At 35.1% G+C, this 18,872-nt stretch overlaps 1 protein-coding gene across 4 annotated transcripts in view; it reads right to left on the bottom strand.

Moving 5' to 3' along the window:
* Window positions 1-18,872, bottom strand: part of RARB (retinoic acid receptor beta) — a 335,866-nt gene that overhangs the window by 13,575 nt on the left and 303,419 nt on the right. For 3 of the 4 annotated variants that reach the window (XM_087945172.1, XM_087945173.1, XM_087945175.1), the window contains 2 exons: window positions 17,627-17,787; window positions 10,162-10,338 (listed from right to left, as the gene is read on the bottom strand). In XM_087945172.1, the coding sequence (XP_087801298.1) occupies window positions 10,162-10,338; window positions 17,627-17,787 (338 nt within the window). The remainder of the gene's footprint in view (window positions 1-10,161; window positions 10,339-17,626; window positions 17,788-18,872) is intronic. The other variant, XM_087945174.1, reaches the window with a different exon arrangement.

The following is an 18,872-nucleotide window of genomic DNA, read 5'->3' on the forward strand; positions in this document are numbered from 1 at the left end:
AGAAAGAAAAGTTAGGTCAACTCAGGAAGGTTAAAAATGATGAGTTTTGGAAATAATCCTCCTTATAGTTATTGCCTCCATCAATTGGTTTGACTAGACCAAAATCTCTTTAAAATTTTGGAGCCATCACTTAGCTAAATTATTTTTAAAAAATCCAATAGTGTACATCTTATGCCACCAAATACTAAATGTTAACTCAGAAGTTAAGACTCAAGTATTGCAGTCCCTAAGAAATACTTGTCTGAAGCAAAATAGTTTAGATGTTTTAGGCCAAATGCTCACTTTTTTCTCTATCTTTTCTATGTAACAAATGTTTTAATATGTATCACATATGCTTTAATAAGCAGTACAAATTCTTGGTCTGCAATTATTGCAATTTTTCTTTAGAGTCAAGAAAGGGAAGAAGATGTACCATAGACTACAATGGAATGCCTCTGCCCATTCAGGGTTGGAACTGATCAAGTCTGTTCTCTCTTTGTTTGTTGGTTTATTAAATTTGTTTGCCAGCCATATTGCAGCACTTCTGGATGATTTACAGCATCAAAATGAAACCATAAATACATATATAAGCATATAAAATTACAATAAAATTGTACTAAAAATACAGGTAAAATAATATTATTATGTGGAAAACAAAATACTGCAATACATTTAATTTATAGCAATGTATATCCTGATTGATTGTTAAGAAAATCTTTCCAACAGTAAGAGCAGTTCAACCCTAACCCTAACTGATAACCAAGGAAATAGTCTACTTCCTATTGCTCAAATGTATCCAAGTAGAAACTAGTCAGCCCTTATGTTGTGTTCTGGATTCCTTATAGCAGAAGTCTCCAAACTTGACAACTTTAAGAACTCCCCAGCCAATTGAAGTCCACAAGTCTTAAAGTCATCAAGGTTGGAGATCCCTGCCTTACAGGACAGGATTTGGAGTTGAAGTTCCAGTGACTCATTCTAATTTTGAACACTCTTAAGAATCTTGCTAGAATTTATATGATAAATCAATCACACTGATACTGGAATTTGGCAGCTTGAAATCTGAGTCCTCTCAGAATAATGGAACACAATAAAAGAGCTTTATTAGAAGTCTTCTGGTCCAAACCCCTGCTCAAGCAAGAAACCCTACAATATTTCAAAAAAATGGTTGTCCAATCTCTTCTTTAAAAACAAATGTTGGAGCATCTACAAGTCACTGAAGTCAAGTCTTATTAATTATTCTGTCAGGAAATTTCTCCTTAGTTCTAGGTTGCTTCTCTCCTTGATTAGTTTCCATCCATTGCTTCTTGTCCTACCCTAAGGTGCTTCAGGTTGATTCCTTCTTCTTTGTGGCAGCACCTTAGGTACTGGAACACTTCTAATTGTGCAGAAAAAAGTGGTAGCCTGTCCTGCTAATAGCTCCTCATTCTGCATATTGTTAATCTTTTTGGAGTTTTTCCATATAGTCCAGTGGAAGTATAGTATTGTGGGTAGTATGTGAGAAAGGAATGTTGCTAAAGTTGGTCCTACATAAGAAAAGATCATCTTCAGAAATGTAAAAGCCTTTTGATCTGAGCGAGAATGAAACAAGGCTATCTACTTTCATAAGTGCTCCAACTAAACACATAAAGTGATCCTTTTGCTCAAATTATTTAATTTTCTCACTTCTGAAGCACTCAAGCTCTTAAGAACATACAAAGGTTCCATGTGGCTCCCTGCATCTCCTAAAAAATCTGAGACAGTAATTTATTAGGTATTCTCAATAATTATTAATTAGTTCCCAAATAAAATAATGCATCCTAAAGAACCACTCAGTGGCCAAACAGAACATTTCTAAATAATGTCCAATTTACCACAGGTTGACTCCACTCAAGGTGTAGAAACATGTCAGCAACAGTCAAGAGAAATGGGAGGTATTAAAGCTAAATTACAGATGTTGTTGCAAAGAGTTTGAATACTTAGACAAATGTGATATTTTTTCTTAAACTGAAATAAGTAAATTTAAAGACATTTCTAAAATTCTGTTTTCACTTTGTCATTATGGAGTGCTGAATGTAGATTAATGAGAAAAACATGAATTTCAACAACTGTAGAATCAAGCTGCCACAACAAAAGGGAAATGAGTCTGAATACTTTCTGAATGCACTGTATCTGTAATCAAGAGTAACTTTTTATCTTTAGAGAGAGTCCTGCAAGAAAGAACTCCACTATAATCAATTTCACAATGCAGAGGTGGATAATTTGAAACCTAGTTTGAAAGAGGACCATAGGTTCATTTCATGTATTTGTTGGCCTGACAGCAATCAATTCAGACTTCTCAGCAAGAAGAAGATAGGGCAAGGGAAGAGAAAGCAAGCATAGAACAAAAAATAAAAATAAAAAGGAGTGATAAGAAGATCATATTAAAAAAAATAAGAATGCCACGTCTACCTAACCACTCTACTTTTCACCCCACCCAAACAGTGAGAACGTAATGGATCCCATGATGATCAGATATACACAAGAGAAATCTCTACATTGCTCCAGACAGGAAAAGTTGTCCAGAATGCTAAAGATGGCACATATCCACATGAGATATATTACTACCTGTACAAAAGCTTGATCTAATCCTGTCTGGGATCTAGGATGGTCCTTGAAGCAAGGGAGATTATAGATGATAATGTCTGGCTGCTGATAAATGTTCCAGGGGAATGGCAAGCTGAAAATATCAAGCAGCCTCTTAAGAGTGAAGAGTTAAGAGAAGTTATTATGAAAACTCTCTCTTAATCTTTATTTTAAAAAGCCATACCAGCAGTAATATATTAACCATTTATTAATCTATTCTGTCTCTCAACTGTCTCTTAACTTCCTTCTCAGAATTCTTTGTCAAGCATACTTGGAACTATGCCAGATTTTATAAATCATGTCATTACTTCACTATATCATGTTACAGCAGCATTAACTATGGCAGGCATGTAATTGACAATAGATGGCTCTGCCTTGAAGGAAGAGCATACACAATGAAAAGAAGACTAACAAATGTGAAAGCCTGTATGAAAAAGAACCCTGCTAAGTGCATCTTTGAAGTGCACACTAATCTCCTCTTGGCCTCTTCTCATCGGCTTGTAGTAGTGGTAGAGCTTTCAAGAAAAGGAAAAGGAGGAGGGTGGAGTTGGCGTTGCGGTGGTACGACGTGCAATCTTGAGGCTCAAGATCGCTGCTGATATCTCCACTGTTGGACGGTCCCACCGGACCTAAACCGTCCCGTAGAGATGGTGACAGAGAAGGGCACATCCTGTTGATCCCAGGGACACCTCAAAGTCCCTGGTAGATCCAGGAGAAGCCCTTTTTGCTAGCGGCAGAGAGGCAGCCATTTAAGCTGCTGAAGCTGGGACAGCTCCGGAACAGAAGAGATCTGGAAAGAAAGTGTGTCAGTTTGGTGAGATAAATTTCTACTTATTTTTTGGAAAGAACACCCTAAAAGACTTAAAGTGAAATTAAAAGTGAAGACAAAAGAGGTTAACCAGCGAGATTAAGCTAAATTTAAATTTGAAGGTTTTTTTCCCTTTTTATTGGAACTTGGAATTTGGTTAAAGCTTCACAATTTTAAACTGGACTGGTCTTTTTCTCTAATTTTTTACTTTTTAAATAATCTCTTTGAAAGTCTCTTTTGATTAGGACTTTTCTTTTTTCTTTTTTAGCTTTTTCATTTGAGGTTTACCTTTTTCTTTTTTTTTCTAAAGACTTTACTTTTTTTATTTATTCCTGGCTTTGGATATACAAGGGGAAGTGAAAGTGAAGGGAAATAAGTAACACTGCCATCTAGAGGCTTGGATACATTGTTTTTTTTCCTCTTATTTTACTTGTTTATGCATTGGTGTTACATTCAAGGACTCTGAGCCTTTTACTGAAAAGATAGTGGAATGAGCATGGTAGATTGTTTATACAGGTGCTCTTCTGTGAAACTATTGATAGCCAGAGTCTGGAGTTGAAGTTGAAAAAGATTGAAGTGACCTTGAAAATAGAACTGGAAATTTTGTTTTTTTGATTTACCAAAGAGCCTTGGACATTTAAGTGGCAGTGGTTTGCTTCCAGTCAGAATTGTTTGTTATCCTTTTTTTTTATTTCTGCTCCAGCTGGATTTTTATGTTTGAACTTTAGCCTTTTGATCCAGGAATTAGAATATATTTTTCTTCCTTTCCTTTTCTTTTGCTCTACCTTTTTTATTAAGGGGAATACATAGATCTCTATTTTTTAAATTTCTTTTTTTTATTTTTTATTTTATTTTTTCACCTTCTCTTCTTTTTACATTTTTTTTTCTTTTCTTCTATAATTGGAATCAATTGGATTAAGGTATACAAGTGCCTGAAGATTCTTCCTTTTCCCTTTTTTATTTTTTCTCTTTTTATTTTTTATTGGGGTGGCAGTTGTCTGCCCTTCTCTCTTATTCTTTCTTTTTTTAATCAAGTATTAGAAGATAGAAAAATAGCAGCCTCAGCTTCTTCAATACCAACATCTTCCTCTTCACCATCTGGAGGACAATGATCAATACAGATGATGTTGCAACAGGAGGAGAAGGAAGTGACACTGCAGATGATTATGCAAGGAATCCAAAATATACAAGTAAAAACAGACAACATTGAAAAGAGAACGGAGAATATTGAGCAAAAAAACAGAAAAGACAGATGAGAAAGTTGAGAATATCCAACATGATGAAATATGAGGACAAATTCAAGAAAATTGAAGAACAAGATGTACAAAGAGATAAGAAAATTGGATATATTGATACTCGATTGAGTGAAGTTGAAAGAGACAGGAGCGAATCTTTGGGATGGGAAATCGACAGGTCAGAATTTTATCTGAGATTCCAAAACATAGAAGAAGAAAAGGGTGAAAACCTTGCTGAAATAATGACAGAAATCCTGGCAGAAGAATTAGAGATAACTAAAGAGAAGATGATGGATGGAATGGATGAAGTGTTCCGTGTCTACACAAGATATGCAATGAGAAATAAATTACCAAGAGAAGTGCACATTTGATTTACAAAGAAAACTATTAAAACACAGATACTGCAGGTGGCAAGAGAGAAAATGCTAAAGTACAAAGACATTGGGGTACTGAAACAAGTACCGAGAAGAGTGAGAGAGATTAGAAGAGAATACCTATTTCTGACTAAATAGTTACTTAAGAGAGGAGTAAATTACAGTAAATTACCTTCTGGTTAATACCAGAAGGTCTCATGTTCACCTGGCAGGAACAAAGACACAGAATTGACACAGTTGAAACAACTGAGCTATTCTATCTAGAATATTTTAGAGAAAAGGAGGAAGATACAAGAAAAGAAGAGTTGCTAATCGAATTTGAAGAGAGTGTATAACAGCAATTGAAAAAGAAGGAGCAGTAGGTGGGGTACCCAGAGAGCAACAAGAACCAAAATCTACTAGAGCAACAAATCCTTCTTATAAAGTCTAAAATGGATGAGAGAAAATAGATTACGATTAATATAAATGGTCTTAATTTAGCCACTAAAAGAAGAAAAGTATTCCATAAACTAGAGAAATTAAAGTTTTATATAATCTGCCTACAAGAAGTACATATTAATAACAACATGAATATATATTGCAGCAACAAAAATTAGGGAAATTATTGACATCATTGACACAATGTAAAAAAAGAGGTGTAGCCTTATACATTAGAGATACAATCCCCACAGAACAAATTTATACAGATGATGATGGAAGGATTTTGATGGTGGAGATAATGGACAATAATGTAAAAACACTTTTAATAGCAATTTATGCTCCAAACAATAACCAAGAAGAATTCTACAGGAAATTACATGTGAAAATAATTGAATTGGACTATGCTAATATTTGTATAATGGGAGATTTTAATGGAATAATTAATGATAAATTGGACTATAAAACACAGAAAACAACAAAGAAAATTAGAAAGACATTGCCAAAATCCTTCTCCCGAATGATATAAAGGAAATAAACTTAAAAGATGCATGGAGAGAGAGAAATGTGGAAAATAAAGAATATACTTTTTATTCAAATAGACATGCATCATGGTCTAGAAGAGATATGATATGGATGTCAACAGAATTGTTTTCTAACATACAAGAAATCAAAATAGAAACAAGTACTTGGGCAGATCACAATCCAATGACTGTTACATGGAAAGGACAAAAGAGGAGATCTAGATGGACTTTAAATAATATGATATTAAAGGAAAAAGACTTTAAACAGAAAATTGAGAGAGAATTGGTTTTCCTTTTTAAAGAAAATAAAAAAGAGGATACATCTTTATAGAATCTCTGGGACAAGATGAGGGCCTACACAAGAGGTTTGATAATAGAATATACAAGAAAAAGAAATATAAAACAGAAAAAAACTTTTAAAACACTGGAAGATGAATATAAGAGACTGGAAAAAGAGTTACAGAAATCTCCACAAAAAAGACATTAAAATTAAAATGGATATAACTAAACATAAAATGGGATTAATGGAAAAAGAGGAATTAGCACAAAAAATTTAAAATGCTAAACAGAATTATTTCAAAGATGTAAACAAACCAGGCAGATGGTTAGCTTATAAATTGAGAAAGGAAAGAGAATCAAGAAGGACAAACCAACTAACAAATGAATAAGGACATGTCTGCTATGGAAATGAGAAAAAAAATTATACAAGATTATTATGGAAAATTGTATTATCAAGAGAATATTAAAGAAGAAAAAGTTAAGCAATATTTACAGAAGGTGAATTTACCCCAGATACCCAAAGACATTGAAATAATGTTAGAAGGGAACATAATGATGATGGAACTAACAGAAGCTTTAAAAAAAAAACATTGGAAAAGCACCAGGCCCAGATGGTTTGCCGGCGGAATTTTATAAGACATTTCAGGAAACACTGAATCTTCAGTTACTAGAAGTTATGAATGAAGTTATGTCAAAGAAGAGAATACCCAAAACATGGTCAGAAGCATACATTACACTTATACCGAAGGAAGATACAGACCCACAGCAAGTTAAAAATTACAGACCTATATCACTATTAAATTCAGATTATAAAATTTTTGCTTCAATTTTGGCAGAAAGACTGAAAAGATATTTAAATAACTTTATTCATCCTGATCAAAACAGATTTCTGCCAAAGAAACAAACAAAATATAATATGAGAATAATTCTGGATACTTTCGAATATTATGAGGCACATTCTGAAAAGCAAATGGCTCTGATGTTTTTAGATACGCAGAAAGCCTTTGACAATGTGAGTTGGCGATTCATGTTACTACAACTAGAACAAATGGGCTTTGGTAAAAAATTTATTCAAGCCATAGAAATGATATATTATAAGCAACTGCAAAGGTTATGATAAATGGAGAGTTAACAGATTCCATAGATATAAGAAAAGGGACTAGACAAGGCTGTCCACTGTCACCTCTGTTGTTTGTGTTGACACTGGAAGTGCTGAATAGGAACATTAGAGAAGAAAAAGAAATAAAAGGAATGAAAATTAAAAAGGAAGAGTACAAATTGCAAGCCTTTGCAGATGACCTGGTATTTATACTAGAGGACCCACTGGAAACAGCACCTAAATTAATAGAAAGAATAGAAGAATATGGAAAAGTAGCAGGTTTGAAAATAAATAAAGATAAAACAAAGAACATATTAGCAAGACAAAAGAGTTAGAGGAAGTCTTGGAAATCCAGGTCACAAATAAGGTTAAGCATTTAGGGATATATATAACAGCAAGATGCAGTACACTGAAGGAAGATAACTATCTTAAACTCAACAGGTTGCGACAGATTTGATAAAATGGGAAAACTTGCAATTATCATTGATTGGGAGAATATCTACAATTAAGATGAATGTATTGCCTAGAATTTTATATTTATTCCAGACAATTCCAATCAGATTAGGGAAAGAGTTTTTTGAAGATCTAAATAAAATAATGTTAAAATATATTTGGCAGGGAAAGAAAGCGAGAATAAAACTTAAACTGTTACAAGATGCACGAATAAGAGGAAGATTCGCTTTACCCAGTTGGGAATTATATTATCAGGTGACAAACTTGATGTGGGTAAAGGAATGGATAACATTAAGGAACAGTAGATTATTGACCCTAGAAGGACGTGACTTGCTGTTGGGATGGCATGCTTTCCTCTGGTATAAGGGAACTAAAACACAGGGGTATTTTAGAAGACATTATATTCAAGAGGCATTGTTTTTACTGGGGGAAGATAAAAAAGCAATATTATTTTAAAATTCCATTATGGATGTCCACTATCGAAGCTTTTTCTTATCCAATAACATATAAAAAGGAACAAACAGTTAGATATGGTGAAATATTGAATGAAAAGGGTGAACTTAAATCTATACAAGCATTGGAAGAAGAAGGTATAAAAATGAATTGGTTTTCATATGCACAAATACAATCTAGATTTGATAAAGATCTTAAAACAGAAGGTTTCTATGATAAGTTGACTGATTTAGATAAAATGTTGATGGGTACTGATGAAAAGGTAATTAAAAAACTCTATGGACATTTATTAGAATTTAAATTAGAGGAAGAACAAATTAAAGAACAATGATTGCTTGGGGGAAAATTTTTGGATATGGGATTGATTTAGAGAAATGGCAAAAATTGTGGTCTCAAAATTATAAAATGACAATGTCAACTGCTTATAAAGAAAATTTGTATAAGATGTTTTACAGGTGGCATCTACCCCCGACGAGAATTGCGAGAATGTTTAAGAACAAATCGGATAAATGTTGGAAATGTCATCAGATACCTGGTTCATATTACCATATGTGGTGGACATGTTCGGATGCAAAAAGATATTAGACTGAAATCCACACATGGTTGGAAAAAATGATAAAACAACACATAGACTTTAAACCAGAGATATTTTTTACTGAGAATTACATTTGAAATTAGAGAACAAGAAGATAAACAATGTTATATAATATGGGACTTATTTTATCAATGGCTAGATAAAAAGACATGGCAATGAAATAGACTAAGTTTTGTAATAGAAGATCAATAGATTGATATAGAATATAATACAAAATATATAACCATTGGATAAATGTATAATATAAATTTATAATAAAATCTAGAATATCTCATATAAAATGATGGAATAATAGTTTAGTCAAATGAATGATTAATAACTGATAAATATATAAGCATATGCTAGATTGACAATTTGAGAACCTATATAACTTGTGAGTAAAGACTATGAAAGAATAGCACAAAAGATTTGTAACCAACTGACACACTGTATGTATATAACTGGAAGATAGTTTTATGTTTTTATGTTTTTGTCTGTAGATGTTTGACTTAAAAAATAAAAATCTTTAAATAAAAAAAAGAAAAGGAAAAGAAGCTACAGTACTTATCATATTCCCCTCCCTAGGATTTTGTTTTCAACTAAACTTTATAGATTTCTGACAATGTAACATGAATTATTTTAGTGGGCAATATTCCTGTACAAACCAAACTCTGAGGCAAGCGAGATATTGGGGAATTAATTCTGTATTACTTACTTTACCCTAAAGAAAAGATAGGAAATATATGGTCCTTTAATTGTGGCTGGACTCTCCCAGCACTGTTCACCATTGGCTAGAGCTAATGATATTAGAAATTGTAGTTCGGGAACATCTGCAGAGCCACAGATTCTCCATTCTGTCCTAAAAAAATGATTAATCACATACATATGAACTCTCACAACATTTACTAGGGATCACAAATTTATAAGCTCCAAATTTTAAAGTTCCTGAACTTTAAAAAGGGAAATATTTTGGATCTTAGTGCTACAAATTCTGAACAGAAAAACTACATTCTTCAATTCTGCAGTATTTCTCTTTCTGACCCTTTGGTTTGCCTCTAATCGTGGGAGAGGAAAGAGGAAAGGCACTCAGTTTCCATTTCCAATTGTTTAAAATTGACACAGTCTCTCCTTAGAACTTGATTGGATAGATACAGGGGAATAGGGAAATGACTAGTCACAGCTCTTTTGAGCAGCTTTTGTTTACTAGAGCAAAGTATGAGCACCCTAACCCTAACCCATCCCTCTACGAAGGTTGTTGTGCCCATTATCTTTCTATTACCAGTAATGATCAGCAAGACTCCCCTGAATATACTGGTTATTGGAAGCAAAAGTCAACAGAATACTGTAAAGAGACAAGTTACATACCAAAATGTCCAAGCAAGCAGCCTTAAGTAGTGTGATCTGGTCTGCAATTCTCAAACTTGTGAAACCAGGCAATTGTTTCGCAAATTCCACTATTTTAATAATGCACTTTGTTGCAAGTTCACTGAATTTGTCCCAAAGCCCAAGGTCCAGACGAACTCTATGATCCGCACTAGAGTTCTAAAAAGAACAAAATCAATCAATTGCTGTGACAAAATGTAGTTGAAACAAAGACCCTCTGAAAGCAACTTATCTTAACAATTTCAGTATCAGTGAGATTTGGTTGAAATACTTTAAAAAAAAAATCTTGTCAAGTCTTTCCTTATATACTTGCTTTTGCTTAAGATTAAGGCTACAACTGTCCAATGGGTAAAATAAATGACAGCATTTCTAAAGGTTACAGATCTTCTTTTTCCATTAGGTCTACACTGAAATCCCACCCATTACTGTTAGAACTGAGGAATTAATTATGTGTAATTAGAAGAATGGTTTCATGTGTGGGGGAAAACAGCTTTATTTTGCAGAGTATACTTTACATGCAATGTGACCTCTTTTCATGTTTATATGTTCAGCAAATTAGTAGCTCAAGTTAGCCTTTCTTCTCTATGGCTCAAAAAGCGTTTACATCTATAGGAAAAAATATTATGAACAGAGAAGAACCATTTATTAGGCAGAAGAAAACAATGAGGAATTCCTTTTCCTTTCTCCCTGCCAAATATGGCATTTGATAATAATCTCTTCTACTCTGGGTCCAAAGTTCTTCATCTACAAACAGTTGTCCACTGAGAAAATATATGGTAGACCTTTACTTAGTACTATGCATATGTTGATACAAGTTGTACCAGTTGAATTTAAATCAAGGATGCATGAGAGAGGGAGAACATAGTGGATGACACATATCCCCAAGTGGGTGAGGCTAGAATAAAAGCCAAATCTGATTTATACACATTTATTGTAATGAAAATTAAATCAAGTAATCATAGTTACTAGAGTTATTCTTCAATATATTTTTCCATTTGATTAGATTAAAGTATACAATTTGACAGTAAGTTCTGAGAAGGGTCTAGCAGTTACCTCCAAAGCTATAGAAACTATATTGCCCTGGGTCTCAGTCTGTGTTATAAATGTTGAAAAATTGGGTAATATGCACAAGTAGCATCTTACGAAGAATATTACAGTTTTGTGATCTATCCAGATATTGTCGGCGCCTGCAAAATAAAAATAGCTTCCAAATTTGACTAAAGTCAATTAAAACAAAAATATTTTGTTTTTGAAAATGAATTATTATGGAAATGAACCTAACAGGAGTAAGGAGGACAGATACAACCAAACTGTTAGATCATAACTATATTCTCAAGGGTTCAAGACAGCATGGTCAGCAGGGACGGATGTTGGGATTGTTGTTCCCACATCTGCTCCTAAAGTACTGAGGTCAAGAAACTAAAATGCAGCAAAGAGATGCAGCAATTCCTAAAATGCAGCAAGAGATTCCTTTCTATCATCTCTGGCTCCATATAGAGTAGTGATCCTTTTTAGTACAAGGGACCAGTTTCGTGGAAGACAACTTTTCCACAGACTCTGGGGAGATGGTTTTGGTTTTGCTCACTTGGCTGCCATCACCAATTGTGCAGCCCGGTTGCTAACAAGTCATGGACTGATATAGAGCATTAAATGCAGTGAAAGACTAAGAATGTCACAACTGTCCCTTAGAGACAGGACAGGACTAACACAGAAGTGCACCAATTACAAATACCTGAACAATAAAAATTGTGATCAGACTGAGGTTTGAAAGACTTGGAAAGATACAAATACAACTAACGATGAACCACAGTCTGAGACACAAGAACTATTTTAAAACAGAAAATTTATAAATTTATTCAATTCTGGTTATATATGAACTCTTTTTCTGTGTGTTTATTTTTCTATATTCCTTATCCTGGTCTTTTGACCATAACAATAAACTGTATGTATTGCATTACACTAAAGTAAATTGAGAGAGAGTCCATGTCTGAGCTAGTTCTTTTTTTCCTCATTTTAAAACAAAACCCAAACCATTTGTCATATTCAGGAAACATAGATGACACCTATGCAGAAGGTAAGATAAAATGGTACTAAATACTTCCACATTTCACTTCTACAGTTTCCTTCATATATTGTACAGAGAATTGAATTCCAATGTTGGATTTTATCTAGCAGACTGTATTCTAGAGGTACAACATTACATGGGGTGGGTGGGTGGGTGTGATAATAGGTTTTGTTTTGATGACTTGGTACATTCCCTTTTCAGGATTCTGCATTCTATAAAGATATACTTTATAACCTCAAGGACCTTGGTGAAATGCTGTACATGGGGGGTTTGGAAGGGTGGGAGGTAAAATCAAGATGTGTAGTGATTTGGGCTGCAATTAAAAACAATAGCCAATTTATATTCACTTTCCTAGAAAAACGGCAATGAAGATGTGAATAAAGCAGAGCCTAGAGCTTGAAATTTATTCCACAATAAGGCATCCATCTGAAAAAAAATTGTATGAAACCAGCTAGTGGGAATGAACTCTTCAGCAGATCTCTTTATCATGCTTCCCTACCAGTCCTGCAAGAAAGTTAGATGCATCTATGTCTGAGCCAATGACTAGCTCTAACTAAGCATAAATATAATTTGACTATTATGCAAACTGAAAAGAAAAGGCAGTGAATAAAGCACAAAATTACCTTGTTGCTTTTACTGCCATGCTAAATCAGGAGAGACTCCAACTGAAAATTGTTAGTTGCATCATAACTATGTTTTTGCCCAACAGCCCTATGAGATGAGATGAGGTGAGAGAATGAGTAGTCCAAAGTTACCCAGGCAGCTTTCATGACTAAGACAGAACTAGAATTCTCAGTTTCTAGTTTGGTGCATTAACCATTAGACCAAACTAACTTTTCTTTACTGATTTGAACTTGCCCAATGAAACACACTGAGGTTTACATTAAGAGGAGATACAGATTTCTGAATCTGTAAGCCAAGCCTGAGCAACCTTTTTCAAACTGTCCAATGACCTGCTGGGAATAGAATGATCAGTAGGACTGAAACAAGACACAAGTAGGGTCAGAGCCAAAAGACAGTACACCCATTCTTTGAGAACTTTCTGTCTCATTTCCTTTTGAATCAGACCATGATCCCATGTTATGTGGCATGTAAGATCCTGACTTCCAGACTCCCATAAGGAAAAAAGGTAAATAATGATGATAGGAGATTCAATTTTAGGGGATAATAATAAATAAATAATAAAATAAAAATTAATAAATAAGACCAATCTTATTTCATTCTTTGACAAAATGACTAAATTAGTAGAGCAGCAAAATGCTGTGGATATCACATACTTAGACTTCAAGCAAAGCTTCAACAAAGAAGACCACAACCTATTTCTTGGTAAACTAGAAAAATGTGGGATAGACAGCAACACCATCAAATGGATTAATGATTAATGGTACTATATCTACATGAAGGGAAGTACCATAAGGTTCCATTTTTGGCCCAGTACTCTTCAATATCTTCATAAACTACTTAGATGAGGGAATAGAAGGAGAAGTCATAAAATTTGTTGATGGCTGGCAGGACAACCCATAAGACAAGCTCAGGATCCAAAAAAATCTTGACAGACTTGAACAATGTACCCTATCCAACAACATGAAATTTAATGCAGAGAAAAGCAAGGTTTTACCCTTAGGCAGGAAAAATCAAAGGTACAAGTACAGATTAGGCAAAACCCAGCTAAAGAAACAGTAACAGTAAGCGGGTCCCTGAAGACCTAGTGGATAATCACTTAAACACATGAGCCAGCAGTGTATGGCAGCAGCAAAAAAGCTCATACAATCCTTGATTGAATAAACAGAAGCACAGAATCAAAGTCACATAAAGCATTAGTACTGTTTATAAATTCTTTGTAAGACCACACCTGAAATACTTCATCAGTTTTGGTAACCACTTTATAAAACCATCTGTATAAAACCATGTTTGGTCACCATTTTATAAACCATCTTTATAAAAAAGATGTTGAGACTTTAGAAAAAATGCAAAGCACAACTAAGATGATTAAAAGCCTGGAGACAAAAACATACAAAGAATGGTTGCAGGAATTGGATATGTCTAGTCTAGAGAAAAAGACTAGGGGTGACATATAGCAGTATTCCAATATTTAAAGGGCTGCGGCAAAGAAGAGGAGGTCAACTTATTTTCCAAAGCACCAGAAGGCAAAACAAGCCACAATGGATGGAAACTAATCAAGGAGAGAAGCAATCTGGAATTAAGGAGAAACTTCCTAACAGCGAGGACAATTAACCAGTGGAATAGCTTTTCTTGAGACGTTGTAGATGCTTCATCACTGGAGAGTTTTAAGAAAAGACTGGACAGCCATCTGTCTGAAATGGTATAGGGTCTCCTGCTTGAGTAAGTGGTTGGATTAGAAGACCTCTAAGGTTCCTTCCAATTCTATCAGCTTTGTACATGCTAGTAAGCCGGGTTTATTTGCCAACATGGGGGCAAAGATAGGCATGTGGGAGAGTTGTAGCACCCTTGAAATATAAGTGTGAGCTGACTGCCAAGCACCTCAAATTTTATCATGTGTGCAAAGGCACTACAATAGTCCTAATTTTAGACAAAGGTCTTAAGTCCCTTCATTCAGTACTGTCATAATTTAGAGCAGTTACTGAATGAATGGTCATAAGTCAAGGACTATCTGTACATCAAACTGGACTTTCTGAAATTCATCTTTTTTGTGACAACTAATCACAGACCACAATCCATCAGAGAAATAGGTCAACTGTTCTCAGTTTTTCTCAACTGTTTTTTCAAACATACACCCCACCTTATTAGAGAAAGACGAGGCTGGTAAGTCACAATAGAAACTTCACGATGCTAGAAAAGATCTGGTTCCCCTATGAGATTCCGACTCCCACAGTTGAATCAGACAGAGAAAACAAAACCTCATAAAAACTCACAAAACACTGATGCTCATGTACAAATCGGGTGAAACAATGTTTACATTTGTGATGTTCAGTTGCCTTTTGAAAAAAAAAAAAAACCACTTATAGAACCATATTTCTTGGGAGTATATGTAACATGCATAAAGAGATTCAATCCTTTCAGAACTGATACTTTCCTCCAAGCAGCTAATCATCAAAGAGAAATATCAAAATATCCCTTTTGAACAAAGACTGGATTCATCTGTGGAGGAATAATTGAAATGATGGAATATGTTATTTCATATTGTTCTGTCTATGGAGGTGCTCACCATGCATAATGATGTCCATTTTTCACTAAACATCCTGACTCATTCTATCTTATGTTATTACTATCTGAAAAATCTGATTTCATTTTATTGTCCACAGCTAAGTATTGATCTATAGCAGTGTTGGCGAACCCTTTTGACACCGAGTGCCAAAACGGAAGCGCATACGCAGGGGAGCGTGATAAACTGGAAGAGCAGCTCCCCAGCTCGTATGTGCGTGCTGGGAAGCTGATCTTCCAGTTTCCAGCGTACATGCCTGCCAGCCACCTGGTCTTCCGGTTTCTGGCATGCATGCATGTGGGAAGACCAGCTAGCTGGCGCGCATGCACATGCCAGAACCCAAAAGAGCAACAGGAGATGGCTGGCATGCCTGGAGAGATGGCTCTGCGTGCCACTTCTGGCACGCATGCCATAGGTTCTCCATCACAGGTCTATAGATTGTACAGTACACCTAAGCACCTCTTCCAAATTTTTCTTAAATATTTTAGAAGGTTGTGTGGTTTTCTTTTTATCTTAATTAACTGTGATTTTTTTTGTTTTATTTGCTAGTTACCAAATAAAAATTAATTAATTGATTCTTATTTTCTTCCTAGTTCTTACTTGCTCAAGATTTTGATCTTCAATTCTTACCTTGTTTGACTCCCAGGATTTATTTCATTTTATCCTCTTGAACGGACTTGATTATATAGTATCCTATTCTGCTACTAACTTTTAGCAGTCTGGCAAAATACCTATAATAGCGTGTTTCTTCAAAAAGAAGGCCGGGTCTTATTTTCTTTTGACCTCCCCCCAAAACAGCTAGGCCTTCTTTTTGGAGGTTTCTAATTATTGACTCATTTCATGGCAGTTGTACTGATAGCCCCGCCCAGCAGAAGCCTGCTGTTGGCTCACTTTTCTGCGGCCCTTGCCGCTACTCACACGCACTGCCCCAGCCTCTGTTTTGCCTTCAGATGCCTTCCGGAAGCCCTCTGCGGCCGATAATGAGTTCTGCAAATGCCATACGGAAAGCTCTCTGCAGCCCATAACAGAGCTCCGGATTGATCCAGAGCTCTGTTATCCGCTGCAAATGACTTCCGGAAAGCCCTCTGCAGCCAATAATAGAGTATCAATCCAGAGCTCTATTATCGGTTGCAGAGGGCTTTCTGGAAGGCATTTGCAGAGCTCTATTATCAGCTGCAGAGGGTTTTCTGGAAGGCATCTGAAGCCAGGGCGATGCATGCGAGTGGTGGCAATGAAGATGTGGGCCAGCAACCGGCTCCTGCTGGACAGGGCTGTCAGTGCCACTACCGCAAGGTGAGTAAATAATCTGAAGATGAAACAGAGGCCAGGGCTATGTGTGTGAGTGGCAGCAAGTGGCCGCAGAAGGCGAGACAGATGTCAGAGTGTGCGAGGCCTGGTAAGTAGGGCAGCTCCACACCCCCATTCCCACTCTAGCTTATTTTTTCCTATGTGCTTCACCCCACCCCATGCACCCCGGGATGGGCAGGGTCTTAATTAGGGCTAATTTTGTGGGTGGGGCTTAATTTGGTCACATATGCTCAAAACATGATAGGGCTTCTTTACAAGGTTTGTTTTTTTGGAGAAACATGGGGCATGTATATATAATATTGTATATGCAAAGTGTATTACTAACTTCAATTATGGGTACATATACATATTCTTATTGGGAAATTGGCTACTTTGTTATTTATCCACTGGACACTGAATTATACTTTGCAACTCAACACCTAAATTTTTACTTTTCTTCCTTACATTTCCACTTTAAAAATGGTATTTCTTTTATCAAAAGGATCCAGATTAATTATTTTTTTACCATTTTCCAGTAAAATGAAATAAAACCATGGAAATTTCCTATTTCCACTCTAACACATATGCTATACCCAAGAGATACTTTTGTTTAACTGATTTACTATTATCAATTACAAGAATTTGTTTACAAGTACAAATTTGTTCTATTTATTTTTGGTCCATCAACTAAATACTATTGTTCAGTTTTTTACTGGATTATCCAAGATAGATCAGTGTTGTGTAAAAGGATACTATTTTAATGCATGTGATTGTACTAAAATAGGCAGAGTTTTTATAGAGCAATTAATTTCTCTAATTCTGATATTCCATCTAATCTTCCAGTCCTCATAATAAAATGAAATGAAATGAAACAAACATAGCATGACATAAAAGTTTATAATAGCTGTTACCGTTGTATATTTGCCTAGCTGGCAGAGTGAAGGGAATGTTTCCTGGTGAGATTTTCTGATTTTCTCAGTGAGATCATCCAGTTCTGCTGTCATTTCATAATTCTCCAAGAGCTCTTGCTTTAAAGGCTCCTTTTTCTTTTTGTTCCTGTCATTTCTGACAGCTGGAGGCAGGAAAAAGCAATTCAAATTTGGTTATTTAATTATCTAAATTTGGTTATTTGATTACCTAAATTCAACAGATCTTGAATAAGTATTATACATGCCAAACATAGAGAGAACACAGAGAGGAAATTAGTAATTTTATTTAATAGCTTATTTTTAAAAGTGTCCATTAGATTACAGTTAGTTTTTGACTTATATAAGTTATGGCTAAACTGGTGCCAAAATTACTGCCACTGGAGTGCTGCTACAATCTCATGATCAAAATCCAGATACTTGATACCCTGCCCACATTCACGACTCCAAGGGTGCTTCAAGTTCCCCAACCTGTTTGTTTTTTCCCCATCTTTGCCTTTTGGGCACCTTCCACTAAATAGTTCCTGCTGCCCTAACTGCCTATTTCAGATTCTTCCTCTGTGTTGATCAAGTATGCCTTTGTGAGACATACTGGCCATAAAAAGTTTTCTTCCCAGGATCGCACAGAGTGAAGTTTTGTTTTTTTATTCTTTCTCCATACATCAAAAGTTCTGCTTTGCCACAATCTGAAAATAAGCTATATTTTGTCTCTCTCTATTCCACCTGGAAATAGACTCCTTTTTGACAGAAACTACTCTATCCTAGAGTCTTCCTGAGTGTCAACTCCCCAAATTCCCAGTGAGCATGTACTGTACATTGGACAAAAGATTGAAAAAGTTTCTATAAATATGATACTATACCCCAGATAGCTACCTTCAAATCCCATTTCACTATTGTGCTTACTTATATTTCCATTTGTATATTGGATTATATTTCTTGGAGACCATTTATGAACATATTAACATCAGAACATCAATGTTTGTGATACTTCTGAGACAAAGATTAATTGGCTAAGTGCTTCTGTAGAAAAACATTCTATGCCTCAAGTGGACTGAAAATATGCTAAGGAATCATTGAATCAGTCAACTGAAGATTTGCAATAGAGTAGATACTACATGTATTTAAAACTTTTCAGGGAAGATAATATCAACAGTGTCTGTATAAATTGCATGAATGAAGAATGATGTATCGTAAAGAAATTATTTATAAACAAATAATATATAAAAATCTG

The sequence above is a fragment of the Notechis scutatus genome, chromosome Z (assembly GCF_049901735.1).
Source record: "Notechis scutatus isolate UNSWTSFEM ecotype Mainland chromosome Z, rNotScu1.2, whole genome shotgun sequence".
In the NCBI taxonomy this organism is placed as follows: domain Eukaryota; kingdom Metazoa; phylum Chordata; class Lepidosauria; order Squamata; family Elapidae; genus Notechis; species Notechis scutatus.